This window comes from Lentinula edodes, assembly GCF_021015755.1.
Source record: "Lentinula edodes strain Le(Bin) 0899 ss11 chromosome Unknown C8R40scaffold_33, whole genome shotgun sequence".
Classification (NCBI taxonomy): domain Eukaryota; kingdom Fungi; phylum Basidiomycota; class Agaricomycetes; order Agaricales; family Omphalotaceae; genus Lentinula; species Lentinula edodes.
In genome coordinates, this window is record NW_025764339.1 from 338,447 (window position 1) to 351,622 (window position 13,176).

Here is a 13,176-nt window from a genome sequence, read left to right on the forward strand (position 1 = left end):
TCGATCTTCTAAGTATCTAATTAGAACCACGATTTGTATTTAACCCTACCCGCAGAGTGTGGCATGGAAGCGGCTTCGAGCGGCCGCTCATCAATCATGATGATCCTATCAATACCGGAAATTGATCCTGATCCAACATTTGCTTTACACGTCCTGCAAACGTCTGAATTCACTTTCTTCTTCGCACCTCCCCCTCTGCTCCTTTTCAACAATTTTTGCGGAGCGCTGCGTGCCTTTCAAAATCTGACAAATCTCAATCCAAGTAACAGGTATTTACGGAGAATTTGCATACGAGCAAGATACCCTTTGGATGGGTGATTGGCGACTGGCTCTCGGTTTCGTTTACGGAGGGCGTCCGGCAACAACATTGCTTTATTATGCTCGATCGTTGTCTCTATTCATCAATGGATGAAAGGCCATGAAAAGGGTTCATTGATCCGGTGAGCCATTATCTGTGACATTGTATTCATGATCCATATATATACTCCACCGTGCAAATCCCCGCCACTCCTACTTTCCTCGACTTCATTATGTACCAACATCTTACTACCTTACAGGGTGCTCGAGATGCTGTTATCTCTCTTTCATTTTCTCCTCAAGCGAAGTTCATCGCCGCTGCAGGTGGGCAAATTGTCTTTGTTAACACTTATCTTATAGGGCTCATGTCGCCACAGGTTATGGCGGCGTCACAGTCTGGGACCTTGAATCGTTCGAAGCTATACCAATTCCTAACAGCATTTATAACCCACGCAATCCCGATCATGTTTACGCGGCCTCTGCTTGGCTGCATTTCGAACAAGCAGATCGATATGTCCTCCTTTTGGGATCGCAGGGGGGGACAGTATCTATCCTGCAATGGGATGAAAAAGACAAGGTGCATAAATAAACTTGTTCCAATGGTGTCAGTTTAACTGATGCGATGTCATTGTCATTCTTTAGGTCTTTCGTTCAATGGTCCGCGTCATTCCTGTACCCTCGGATTTCCAGGTCCTTTCCATCGACGTGTACCAGGCCGAAATTGCGATCGGAAAACTCGCCCGCGTTGTGGTCGCAACTTCTGACGATCGAACTACGGTTTCTTCTTTGTCTTCATCTGGGGAATTTCGGGAAATATACTCAGTTTCCGTCCAAGATTTTACACTCATCGCTGCAAGGTTCTGCAAAAAGACCGCAGATGTTTATGCTTTTGAACTGAATGGTGGCACAATGTGAGTGAAATCCTTCGACATTGAAACCCTCCATTGATATTCTGACCATTACATTAATAGATTGAGACTCGACGACAAAAGTGGTGATATCAAATCGAACCAGAAATATGGACCTGACCCCATGTGCGAATTCCTCATGTATATTCCTCATACTATTTTGATTCAAATCTTACTCCAGGGGAACCGTATGTACCGATGACTCAAGTGAACTGTTTGTGGCGTGCACCGGCCAAGATTTCCAAATGTTCCGGCTCGATACCATTGAGCACATACGAACATTCTCAGGCCCGGAGCCTGTAGTCCTCTTCCCAAAGGTTGTAACATTTGCCGAGGATGGAACCGTCCTGATTGCAGGCACTGACAAGGGGCGTGCTGTGGTCTTTGACGTCACAAGTGGTGCCAAGATTCAACATCTCAAATATAACAAGGGTGGTTTGGTTCAACCTGTCGCCGTAAGTACCTCATTATCATGTCCGAGTATTGCAGAGCCTGAGCCAGCCTTAGGCATGCACAACCACAGAAGGGTTTCTGGTGGCCATTGCAGGATCGACTATGCAAGCTTCATCTGACGTCGAGATTTATATAAAGAGTCATCTCCCCACTTCAACTTCTAAGTCCAACGGTAATGCGGGAGCGAGTCTTCATTGCACGTTCGCGGACAGAAGCTCTGTGTTTCGGTATATCTTCATGACCCTCGGGATATTGTTGATGCTCCATGGTCTTTATTTTTTGGCTCTTACTCATGCTCCTTGGGTATGTTACTGTACTGTTTTCCTCGAGCTGATCTACGACGTGACATTTTTGGCCATTCCAGGTACAATCCATGTTGCAAGCTAACTCGTTAATGGTGGGATCGCAGAAAACTACTGACGCAGATATTACCCATGTATACGATGTCCCCGGTTCTGTTAGCATTGTCGACGCTTATGTTATCTCGGAGGCTCAACATGTTTCAAGGCCCCTAAAAGATGTGGACTCCCGGGACTGGATTTGAGCATTTACATACCTTCCTTCTAACTATAGAACTGTTATTATGACGGATAAATAATCGAGATGTATTCATGTCGTTGAGCGTTATTATGACAATACACTTCGTAGTCGAGTACAATAGTGTTGAAATAAACCACCAACTGCGTTAGCCTGATCCTTGCTTGCCACAATATGAAGGCGCCCTTCGCCGAGAAGAATGGGATGGATAAGATCAATGGACTGATGTGATGACTGCTGTTTGTAGAAAGAATGGCGCCTATCGAGAGAAAAGCATGCTGAAGCTTGTTACTGTAAGCCAATCTTGTTGACAACGCCAATTTTTTGCGGCCTTCGTTCGAGAGTGATAAGATGAGTAGGTGCTAGTATCAAGGGAAAACCAAGGGCTTGTTGAGGTTCCTGTGCGTGTTTTTCTCGTATTATGAAGAACTATCCTTACACATATCTCGTATTCGTAGACAAATGAACGTCAGATAAGGCCACGTTCATCCATAATATCGACCTCAACGCGCGTCATATCATGTCAGCGAGTTAAACAAGTTGCTTTGTCCTTTGTTATTGCCTCCTTCGTTTGCACTACTCCGATGTCATCAATACATCCAAGCGCCGAAGTGGACCATCCATCGAGGAAGAGAAGACGTTCAAGTCCCACTGCAGAAGCACCTCATGGCACAGTACGCATTTATGTTGGATACAGTGGCACGGTCTCACCAATCACTTATTAGAAGATTCGACTTGTCGCATTGCAGAGGGATGATTCGGTAGACCTATTTTGAAGCTAGTATGTTGACTATTCGCTGATACAGCCTATACAGAATATCAAAATGATGACTGTAGAAAAATCTGTCCAGGTGCGCAAATATCCAGCATTAAAGACTCCAAGTTCTTCTTTGAATAGATCGTTTACAGAGTCTTGATACCGCAATCGAAAGATTATTGATGCCAAATTTCCAAGAACATCCCGAGGTTTGTCTCATGCTAGTTGCCCGAAGTATGCATGTCGATCTCATACCTCACAGGTTGAAGTGCATATCGCGGAGTTGCGCTCATTCAAGGATAAATATCAAGCGCTATGGACGGTGACAACTTACTTTATCCCTCTAATATCAGGCAACTAAATTTTCTATTAGAAATACGAGCAGATTGAAAAGGAATTGCAGCTAGCCAGATTCCGGACGCAGTCTAATGATAATGTCGATGACTTGGCCGAGGCGGAAAAAGAAGCCCTTTATGTCAGTCATAATTCGTCAAAGCTTCATTGTTGTGTCTCAGTCCCACTGTAGATTGCACAAGTAAAAAGCAGCATGACCGAGAAGTCATTGATCGGAACTATATCTGCTACTAACATCGAACTAAATGTAAGATTTTGTTGCTGCTGTGTATTAATTTACTCATTGCGCAATTACCTTGCAGAAACAGAGAGCCAATGTTACGTATTATGCACATGAGCTGGAAAGAGTTAAGGTAAGCAAGAAACTATCGTTAGCCTCAAGACACGAAACCCTCATAATTTGTCCTTTAGAACATTGTCAACAAAGATTTTCACCTGAAGAAGGATTTGTCGCAGAAGATCAAGGATCTCGAGCGACAACAGCAAGTAAGAAAATCTCAATTTCTTACAAGCAAGATGCCCATACACCTTCCGATCCAGGAAGAGAACAAGGCGTCGAAAAATGAAATCAGGCTTCAGAAACAAAAAATGACGGACTTAATCACAGTCACTGAAGGTCTCGAGAGGCAAGTAGCACTTTTCAAAAAGAATAATGTATGTATACTTTCAACCCGCCTGGTGGATGGAGATATCTCATAAGCAAAATTCTAGCAAAACCAGGCATCAACCATAAAAGAAGCTGCGGAATGGAAGAATCAGGCAAAGAGGACTGTTCAACTACTTGAATCGGAGAAGGCTGAGCTCAGTGAACTGCTGAAGGTAAAAAGGCTATATGGAGGCCTAACATTCTATATCATCTGACTTACCATTATTGAAACTATTGATAGTCAAAGGAAAGCGCTCTTCAAAGTGCGAATAGAAATTCCGGAAACTTGAAGGTAGTTGATGGTTCTAGGCGTTATTTCCAGATGATACTGAGCAATGGCCGCTTAGCTCAAGATCAAACAGCTGGAGATCTCCGCGGCAAATGCAGAACGGTTCGGAAATGCAAAGGTCCAGGAAATCCAAGTTGCTCTGAGAAAGAACGATGAACTCGAATTGTACATCACGGTCGCGAAACAAGAGTTTTCCAGGGTCAGTTACATACGTTTCACTTATTGGACCTTGTTTGAACTCGTTTGTCGTAGGATGTCGAAGGATTGCGATCGAGCCTAACAGATGCGCAGAGTTCTCATGAAGTTACAATGGAGGAACTGCAGTCATTTAAGCAGCGGAATGAAGAACTACAATTAGCGATTGATCAAATTCAGGTGGGCGGCCCTGTCACAATAAATGAGGGCTTCGATGACTGATGCATACAACAAGTATAAGAAAAACGAACAAGCGCAGGAGTTGGATAGCCTCCGGAAGGAGAACATTGACCTTCTGGATCACAGAAACCGGGAGTATCAAGAGCTTCGCCAGAATTATGCGAACCTTAAGTCTACAATCGAAATTCTCAAGTTTGCGGGTATGGAAACATTCAAGGTGCATCTTGCTTTCGTAATCTTAACAATCGTCTCGTATTCTCAAAGTTTCCAGAACGAGAAAGAAACTGAAGGTTGCAAGAGAAAACAGTTGGTGACCGAAAATGTTTGCAATCACGAGAGAGATTGGGAGATGTTTTGCAAACAAAACGAGAGGATCATGGAGTCATCTCGTGTGATTATCATGGCCAAAGATCATGAACTCGAGGTACGGACTCAACGGCTATCGCTTTCTACTATTCTCATCATCAATTGTCACTAGTGCAGAACATCAGAACTCAATACTTACAAGGCGGCACTGATTGACATGGAAGTCAATGCTGGCAGAACCCTTGAGTCGCTGCAGCATCATAATCAAGAACTTCAGTCACTTGTTGTAGTTCAGGATGTAAAAGCGCAGCAAGTCGATACTCTGACAGATCAGATTGAGGTGGAATCAGCGGAACCTTGTAATGATTTTCGTGTTGACGAGTTTGTTATTTTATTTTCTAGAAAAAAGCTTTGGAGCTCGAAGATCTGCGAAGGGAAAAAATTAATTTAGCACATTCTTTTTCATCGAAATGCCAAGAGGTAGAAGATCTCCGCAATGAATTTCGTTCCTCTATGCAAACCATCAAGGATGTAAATGATGCGGAGCTAGAAGTGCGTATAACCTTCAAGCTTTCTCTTGCAATGCTTACTGTCTCGCAGAAGATAAATCTGCAACTTTCCATACTCAATAAGGACAAGCAGGATGCATGTGTACTGGTCAAGGAAAAGGATCAAATTATGAAGAACATGAGGGATACGTTTGTCGATAAAGAGAAGGAATTGTTTAGACTTCACAAAGAGCAGGAGGAGCTGAAGTGCGCACTTGATGCTGCAAGGCAGGAGTTAGGAAAATTGCAATACTCGGCATGTAAGGACGCTGAAGAGATGGTACGTACACATCATGTTATATCTATCTATGAGCTCTGACATCTTTCTCGGTCTATACTGACAGGCCAAAAAATCCGAAGCTCTAGAAAGGGAGGACGGATACTTGAAGACAGAAACTGGCCACATCAAAGTGACGAATGATGCCCAAACGCAAACGGTTCATGAAAATGATGATCCGAAAGCTAAAAGCAACAATTCTTGGACAACAGAGGAGGGCGTCGATCTGTTATGCACGACATTGCATACTCAGCTATCTTTTGCAGACGAGATGACAGAGGTACGTTGACGTCGACTCCAATCAATACAGTAGATTAACTTTCAAGTTTACAGAACCGAGCGGTACTATCCGAGGAGCGCGCGGTGCGTGTGCGATATCGAGGGAGTCTCTTCTGTGTTCTAATGGCTCTCGCATTCAGCTGGTATGCCCTCTCATTCCCGAACCATCGACCCACCAGAGGCTTCAGAAGCAGGGAAAAGAGACCATGCCGGCAACTGCGTTACTAACGAATGCACATACACCTGAAAACCATGAATCTCAGGTGCGCACATCATTCGCCCGTGTTGTCGCCTGGTAAATAACATATGTTCAGAGCAATGCGGACCTGAGTGAAAAGGGGAGAACCGGAAAACCGAGAACTACACACGTGGATGGTATGAACTTATTCGACCAAATTCATATAGATTATTTACTTTTCACATGGTGGTAGCGATGAAAAGTGACAAGGCAGGGACACGACTACGGGCAACACGAAAAGTGCACAAACTAGTTGAGGCAGGAAAGGCATACAAGGCCGCAGAAGACACGGTGAAGGTATATACATTCCCTCCTCATCTTCACTACGTTACTACAGGATACACATTCTGAACAGGAACAAGTGCGAGGCTCTGGATCTCCCAATGTTGTAGTCGTCGACTTGTGCACAGAACTGGCGATGGCACACGCGGAAAACGCCGACTTGAAGACCAAATTACAAGCGGTCGAAGAGGATCGTAAAGGAAAAGAGAAAGAGCTTCAAAGCATGCAGGAAAAGGTGCTCACCTCAGATGAGAGCCTCAAGAATATGATAGAGGTGCGTCCCTGCTCCACTAAATTAGACCCGGTCACAGACGGAATGATTTTCAGGAATGCAAATCTCTTGAGATCGACAAGAACAAGATGAAAATCCTTCTTGCCGAGAAGCACACACAGTTGCTTGATGAGCAGGATCAAACTTCTCAATTGACCGTCCAACTGAAAGATTTCCACGATTCTCACCAATGTACACTCCATATCAAGGAACTGGAACTAGAAGGTTTACGGGTAGCTAACCAGGCTCAGTATCAGGAACTTGAGCATCTCAAGGACGACATGGCCAAAAATGCGGAGGACTTGGCAAAGGTAGGCGTTTATATTACCTCATTACCACAGATTTTTCAGCACGAACAGGAACGAGCGCAACAGCTGCAAGCTCCGCAATTGAAAGAGCCTACCCAGGACGTGGATACGGTAATAGCGCGTGCCGAAACAGTCAATCTACAGAAACAAATACGAATCCTCGAGAAGGCGCGTGGATCACAGGAGAAATACCTACAAGCTGTGCGGAATAGGTTGCTCAGTTCAGACGAGAGTCTTAAGCGTATTTCAGAGGTGCACGTGTTCCTGTTTCACAGAGGTACTATGATTAACGACATAATAATAACCAGGACCGCAAATCTCTCTCGATTGTCATCAAGAGCATGAAAGCACATGTCGCAGAGAAAGATACACAGCTTAGAAATGAGCAGGCGCAAACGTCTCGTTTGACTTTGCAATTGAATGACTTGCTGGAACAATACACTTGTCAAAAGTGCGAACTCGCGACCATGGAGCAGAGACTTGAAGACCTACGAACAACTCATCAAGCTCAATACATGGAGTCTGGGTCTTACAAGAACGTTAAGACTAACGCTGAAGACATCATAGCTCAGAATGACCATCTCATGAATGCACAAGCAGGGTCCACTGATCTGGCCATGCAATCAGAAAGCTTGCACAAACAAACTGACTCTCAACAGTCTAAATTGAAGAGCACGCTGGAGAACCCTCAAATAACTAACCAGGCTCAATTACGGAAACTCAAGTCTTCAAAGGACGAAAAAATCGACGCTCAAAGCATTAAAGAAGGGACCAGCCAACTATCGATTGCTCAGGTGTGATCTGCTAGCTCATCCTCCCTTGGAAGAAGTGCTCATGGTATTGCAGAAATTACGTACAAACTATACTATTCAAGATCGTCTGAACAAAGAAAGGAAGTACACCATGGTAGTTATCGTGTTTCCCCCATTCAACCGTTTTCTCATTGCTGTTTAGGCGCGAGTCGAAGTGGAAGCCCTTCGTGCTGAATTAGATGACCTTCATACTGATCAGCAGAAGAGAGTGTCCAAGGTCAATGAGTACAGTTGTATCCTTAGACCTTTCTAAACAAAATTCAATAGTTGCAGGAGCACCGCCAGCAAGCTGACTATTATCGAATCGCCTTTGAACGGGTGAAACAAGACAACAAGGTAAGGCCTGTGTATGTGATTGGGGGTTCATCATTCCATCTAATTCTTCGATAGTCACTTGAAGTCCGAAGGATTGCAGAAGAGAAAAAATTGAACGCCGCCTTGAATTCGAATCAGGTGTTGGAAAATCAGGTCTTGCAATTGCAGGCTCGACTGAGAGCTCAGTTCCAGGAAGACGGTTTACGATTCGGGGTCTATATCTTATTTTCAACGGTAGAATCATATGTCTTATAACGACACTTGTCACAGATCTCTGAACAGTCGCTTAATACTTTGGCATCCAATCCTGCAGACTGCATTGGTGCTGAGTCACCGCTAAACCCCGCTGTACGTTTGCAGTCCTCTGAGTATTCATGATGGACTACTTCATTAACACTCTTTGTACAGATTCAATCTGACTCGAATACACCTACAACACTGGATGTGGAATCGTGGAGAGGTCTGAAGAAAAGTCTGAGCAATGCTAATGTGGGGACGGAAGTCGCAACCAGACACAAATATGCATTGAGTTTGAGAAGAAAGGCAAGAACTTACTGTCTACTTGATCGCTGTTTCCAACGTTGCGTTGATTTAGGAAGGAGATAATAGAGAATACCGACTGTTCAAGAATCCCCGAGCATCTGTATATGTGTGTCCATGTTTTAATATGAGTCGCGAAAGAAACTCTCACTGATTACCGTTAGTCGCAAACGAAGCCGTCCAATAAGCTGGCTGAACCGACGAAGCAGAGTAAAAAGGTCAATTGAGTCAAACAGACGGTCGCATGCCGCTGGTTTACCACTCTTACTAGCTGTGCAATGGTGGGGGAGGACAAATGATTTCGGTGTAGAATAACAGGATGTCAATTTGATTCATTATGAAAAAAACATCGAACCAGAGATAAGCGGGACTGAGGAGAACGGATGAGCAAAAACCTTCAAGGGGTAAATCGGACGACACTACTGACCTACATACAGTACTTCAGGAGAAATTCGGCCTAGAAGGGCAACTCTTGCAGTATACAGCTTCGAACAATGCTATATTCACCTGAATTACAATCTACAACCGACTGATCGATGCAGTTCATCTCTAATGTAATTTCAAGACTACTTTCCGAAACCGCACTCTTTCCATACGATCAGAGCCCACTAGCACAGCACGCCCGTACCAACACTCGAGGGCCTGCGACAGCTGATGTTTCATCATTTTCAATGCCATTCTTTGAAGCTGTAGTCACCTGCCAATTTTGTCAACAGCAGGCTGATGCTGGAGTTCCGACGTAGATGTAGAGACGTCCTTATCATTGAAGATTGGTGCAGAGATAGAACTGGTTCAATAATTGTGACGTACTTCAATTATCAAAGGATCGGACCGAAGGATATGGACGGTGGTACATATGCATAGGTACTGAGATACAAAAAGTCGACTCCAGAGTCACGAAAGTTAAACAAAGAGATATGACAGATTGGTCACATAGACAGATAGAAGAGGCAGACTATTTAGTCGATTACAATGGGAAATACAGGTGAAGCGGGTGCCCGAGGATGTAAGACAGGAAAAGTTCCATTGCTCGGAGGGTAAGGGAGAACAACTGGCCCAGATCGAAACTGGCGCGGCCACTGCAACGGCTGACGATTGGTAGGTGTCTTGCCTTTTAGCATCTCGTCGACATGAGATTGGCAGGCGTAGTTAGGAATTGGTGTAAAACGCCCCTGTACCGCGCGACAGCTGGGACAGGCAAAATTCATGTGAGATTTGATATAAAGGCCCACTAATGTGACAAGGCATTCTTTGCAGCACGTATGACCACAAGAAAGGCTGATTCAAATAGTTAGTGCGTCATATAACAGGCAGTAGTTTGGATAAATTACATGAAAGGCTGGAACATCACTTGCGCGCAACAAGGACATTCATTGCGGACTTCCTCGGCCTTTTTAAGAGCTTCAATCTCATTCTTAGCATCCTGGTGTTCATTAGTACACTCAGCTGTGAACATTGTATATATAGTTTCGATGATACACACCTGAGCATCTTGAAGGGCAACCTTGAGATTCTCTTCAGTGCGAGCGAGCGCATCTTTCAACTTAGCTTCTCGTGTGGATGCTCTGGTGGATCTAGTAGACGAAGACTGTATCCTTCTGATGAGTGAAAACACAATCCAAGAGACGACAACACTTACTTGCGGGTAGATTTTCGATTCGTCGATTTCATTTTGTCGGTCAATCTAAGCAGAGGAAGGGAAGAATTCTGAGCGAGAATTGATGCATATAAGAGAAATCACACCTGAACATTGGTGGATAAGCCTATCTTTTCGATACCCGGCGCCGAAGCGAACGATGTATCCTTCGAAGCAGAAAGACTCGGTGTATTCATAAGTTGAGGAGAATCTGGGACCACGATTGGTTCTTCATAGTCCGATGCTAATGATTGCATGGAGGTGGTCGAAGTTGATACAACTGCGAGACTCTGGTGGTAACGGGAAGGACTGTCGGGTAACGATCGGTTTCTAGAATGTTTACCATAGGTAATACGAGGGCGGGGAGTAGATGACCCGATAAGTTGATATTTGGATGCTCGTTCTGGCGTTTGAGGGCGAGATTTTTTTGTGACAGAAGTAGTTTTCGAGCGCATTCTAATATTGGATGCTTCAGTATTTGCAGCAAAGTGCGACTCGACCATATGAGGTATAAAACTGACCTAGAAAGACTTGAGGGGAACCTGATACGTCGACAAGCAGACCCAGCAGCGTTATATAGCGTGCCATAGGCTAGTCATATTCGCTGAAGGGTACAATGGGCATTGAAGGACCGCAGCGATTATGTAATTGGCTCCTTTCATCTCACAACCTCCAAGGTCCTTTGTCTGGTGCTGAAGCGGTTTGGAATGTCGGCTACGTAGCTTTCGACGGTGAGTGTCAATCAATCAAAATTCCTTTTCCATACTCATAAAGCACTCTTATCATATCAGCTTCATTTGATCCCCTTCAATGCGTTCACATGATAAGCAAATGGCTGCCTTATCAAAGGAAACAAAGGGTTTGGAACACGATGCAGGATCTAACCACGAGCCGTACAAAAGGAATATCTCCGTGCCTTCATCCCTTTCCACGTCTTTCTTGTTTTCTCAATCACACGGGTATCCAGACTCCGCACCAAAGAATGTGGTAAGTCCAATATCATGATTGAAAGCTGACTCCATTGAGCTCATAGGTTCAACAGGAGCATTGTTGTAGACCCGAATACCAAGATTACTTTCGAGGAACTGTTTCCTGGAGTCGTCGGAGGCTGGCATCGTCTCGCAATACATCATGCCGCTTTGACAAACAAACTGAATGACTCCAGCTTCTGTCGTACTACCATAAGTGTGGTCAGAGAAGAAGAGCCTGGTGATAAGACACTCAAGCAACCGCTTGTGCTCTGCACGCTAGTTCCAATGATAGTAAGTACACTCTTTCATTTCGATCCGTCAAAAATCTTGATATTTCATACAGATAGAGCAGGTGCGATTGGATTACACCCTCGCATTAGATAGGAAAGCAGGTTATATTCTTGTGGAAGGACCTAAGTGAGTTCGAAGCAGCTTTCGTGAATTCATGAAATTGACTTAGCCTATAGCCCTGTAAATATCTCAATGGAAGCGGCTCCTTCAGCGAATGAAAGGGTTAACGGCACTGGTAAGAACAAAGCCCTTCTCCCACCGTTCCTCATGACAATCATATCCCTTTGTGCTGGGTCAGGCCCTAATAACGCGAAGACTCAACCAATCCCTTCTCTTTCGACCTCATTGTCTTTGGAAAAAGCGAACTTCCCGGGCGTGGACAGTAAGATCCATTCTACATCATGTTTCATGTATTGAATGGAATCATAGAATCCCAATGCTTTTCTGCGTCGACCCAAATACGCGACCCATGACTCAGTCAGCGATCTAATTCTGGTGGATCTAGTGAGTTGACTTGCTCCTCACCCAGTACCATGTAATATTTGAATGCTCTAGGGAGCCTTGTTGACACCTCGAACCGACTGGAATCGTCTGAAAAGACAAGCAGCAGTGGTAAGTCGTCTAATCTTCCTTCAACTAAAGTCCATGTCTATTTCCACTCACCTCCTCGCTAGGTCCCAATCACGCCAAGATTCAGTTGCTCTGCTCTGCCCCAATGTCTTCATCCACGCTAAACAGTGAGATAACTTCCTCGATTATTCAGTGTGTATTCAATCCGAGAATCGAAGGATCTTCTACTACGAACTTATCACGCGAACCTCGATTCTACCAACGACCGAACTTCAGTGCAGTTGGTCAGATAATTTCCCTTGTTAATGAATACAATGTTATTCTGATGAGCACTACAGGTGATCAAGAGACGATGGGCCACCGCCCGTCTTCCGTTGTACCTCAAGCACCTTCTTACAAGCAATGTAAGCTTCATTCATTGCTGATATATATCTATTGACACAATATCACCGCAGCATACCTGAGAGACAAACCTCGATGTAAGTCCAGTGTCGTAATTTTGCAGTTTGCCTCTACTTACACATCGTTTACACAGACCGACGGTATCGAAACTACAATGCAAATGATCACAATTTTTCTAGTGACCGCCCTCCGATGAAGAATTTGCCACTTCGCAATTGAGGCTGTGATTCCCGCTACCTCTTTAAAGATCGAAGACCAAACTTTTTAATCATTTTGTATTCTATGTGCGGTCTCTGTACATAGTTTAATATCTGTGTACTTATGTCATCATGTACCGGCTCCGAAATTTCTGTTCTCCGTACATTTCACGCACCCGGATATCGACCTTTTGTAAGGAGTGCTGTAAAAGACCTAATTCCCTAATGTGCGATGAGCCTTCGTAGTCGGAAGTCGATGTAGAACTGATTTACATCGCTGGGTCCAGGTCTACCTTTCATGACTCCCATTCTGAACC

General features: G+C 44.4%; 4 protein-coding genes across 4 annotated transcripts; 3 read left to right on the forward strand and 1 right to left on the reverse strand.

Moving 5' to 3' along the window:
- Positions 1-530: 530 nt before the first annotated feature.
- C8R40DRAFT_1053131 (WD40-repeat-containing domain protein) lies at positions 531-2,045 on the forward strand (the record flags this gene model as incomplete). Its single annotated transcript, XM_046224817.1, has 6 exons — positions 531-621; positions 675-874; positions 940-1,208; positions 1,269-1,331; positions 1,387-1,660; positions 1,713-2,045. 6 exons carry the CDS (start codon positions 531-533, stop codon positions 2,043-2,045), a joined length of 1,230 nt encoding a protein of 409 aa, XP_046083289.1.
- Positions 2,046-2,779: 734 nt separating this feature from the next.
- On the forward strand, positions 2,780-9,019 carry C8R40DRAFT_1071969 (uncharacterized protein; the record flags this gene model as incomplete). The annotated part of the gene is made up of 32 exons (XM_046226408.1): positions 2,780-2,869; positions 3,002-3,046; positions 3,105-3,161; positions 3,215-3,274; positions 3,326-3,427; positions 3,479-3,553; positions 3,609-3,659; positions 3,718-3,792; positions 3,847-3,960; positions 4,018-4,125; positions 4,194-4,244; positions 4,300-4,440; positions 4,494-4,616; positions 4,672-5,040; positions 5,095-5,262; positions 5,325-5,750; positions 5,815-6,027; positions 6,081-6,110; positions 6,167-6,289; positions 6,341-6,401; positions 6,458-6,561; positions 6,602-6,820; positions 6,874-7,128; positions 7,159-7,377; positions 7,434-7,919; positions 8,080-8,154; positions 8,205-8,273; positions 8,328-8,486; positions 8,523-8,600; positions 8,661-8,741; positions 8,848-8,901; positions 8,957-9,019. 32 exons carry the CDS (start codon positions 2,780-2,782, stop codon positions 9,017-9,019), a joined length of 4,344 nt encoding a protein of 1,447 aa, XP_046083290.1.
- A 732-nt stretch (positions 9,020-9,751) lies between these two features.
- Positions 9,752-10,883, reverse strand: C8R40DRAFT_1173922 (uncharacterized protein; the record flags this gene model as incomplete). The annotated part of the gene is made up of 5 exons (XM_046232091.1): positions 9,752-10,070; positions 10,124-10,215; positions 10,276-10,380; positions 10,432-10,476; positions 10,536-10,883. The coding sequence occupies 5 exons, from the start codon at positions 10,881-10,883 to the stop codon at positions 9,752-9,754; spliced, it is 909 nt and encodes a 302-aa protein (XP_046083291.1).
- A 376-nt stretch (positions 10,884-11,259) lies between these two features.
- On the forward strand, positions 11,260-12,881 carry C8R40DRAFT_1173923 (uncharacterized protein; the record flags this gene model as incomplete). The annotated part of the gene is made up of 11 exons (XM_046232092.1): positions 11,260-11,340; positions 11,396-11,415; positions 11,471-11,690; positions 11,743-11,816; positions 11,867-12,065; positions 12,120-12,194; positions 12,246-12,302; positions 12,388-12,544; positions 12,599-12,664; positions 12,716-12,739; positions 12,796-12,881. 11 exons carry the CDS (start codon positions 11,260-11,262, stop codon positions 12,879-12,881), a joined length of 1,059 nt encoding a protein of 352 aa, XP_046083292.1.
- Positions 12,882-13,176: the final 295 nt, after the last annotated feature.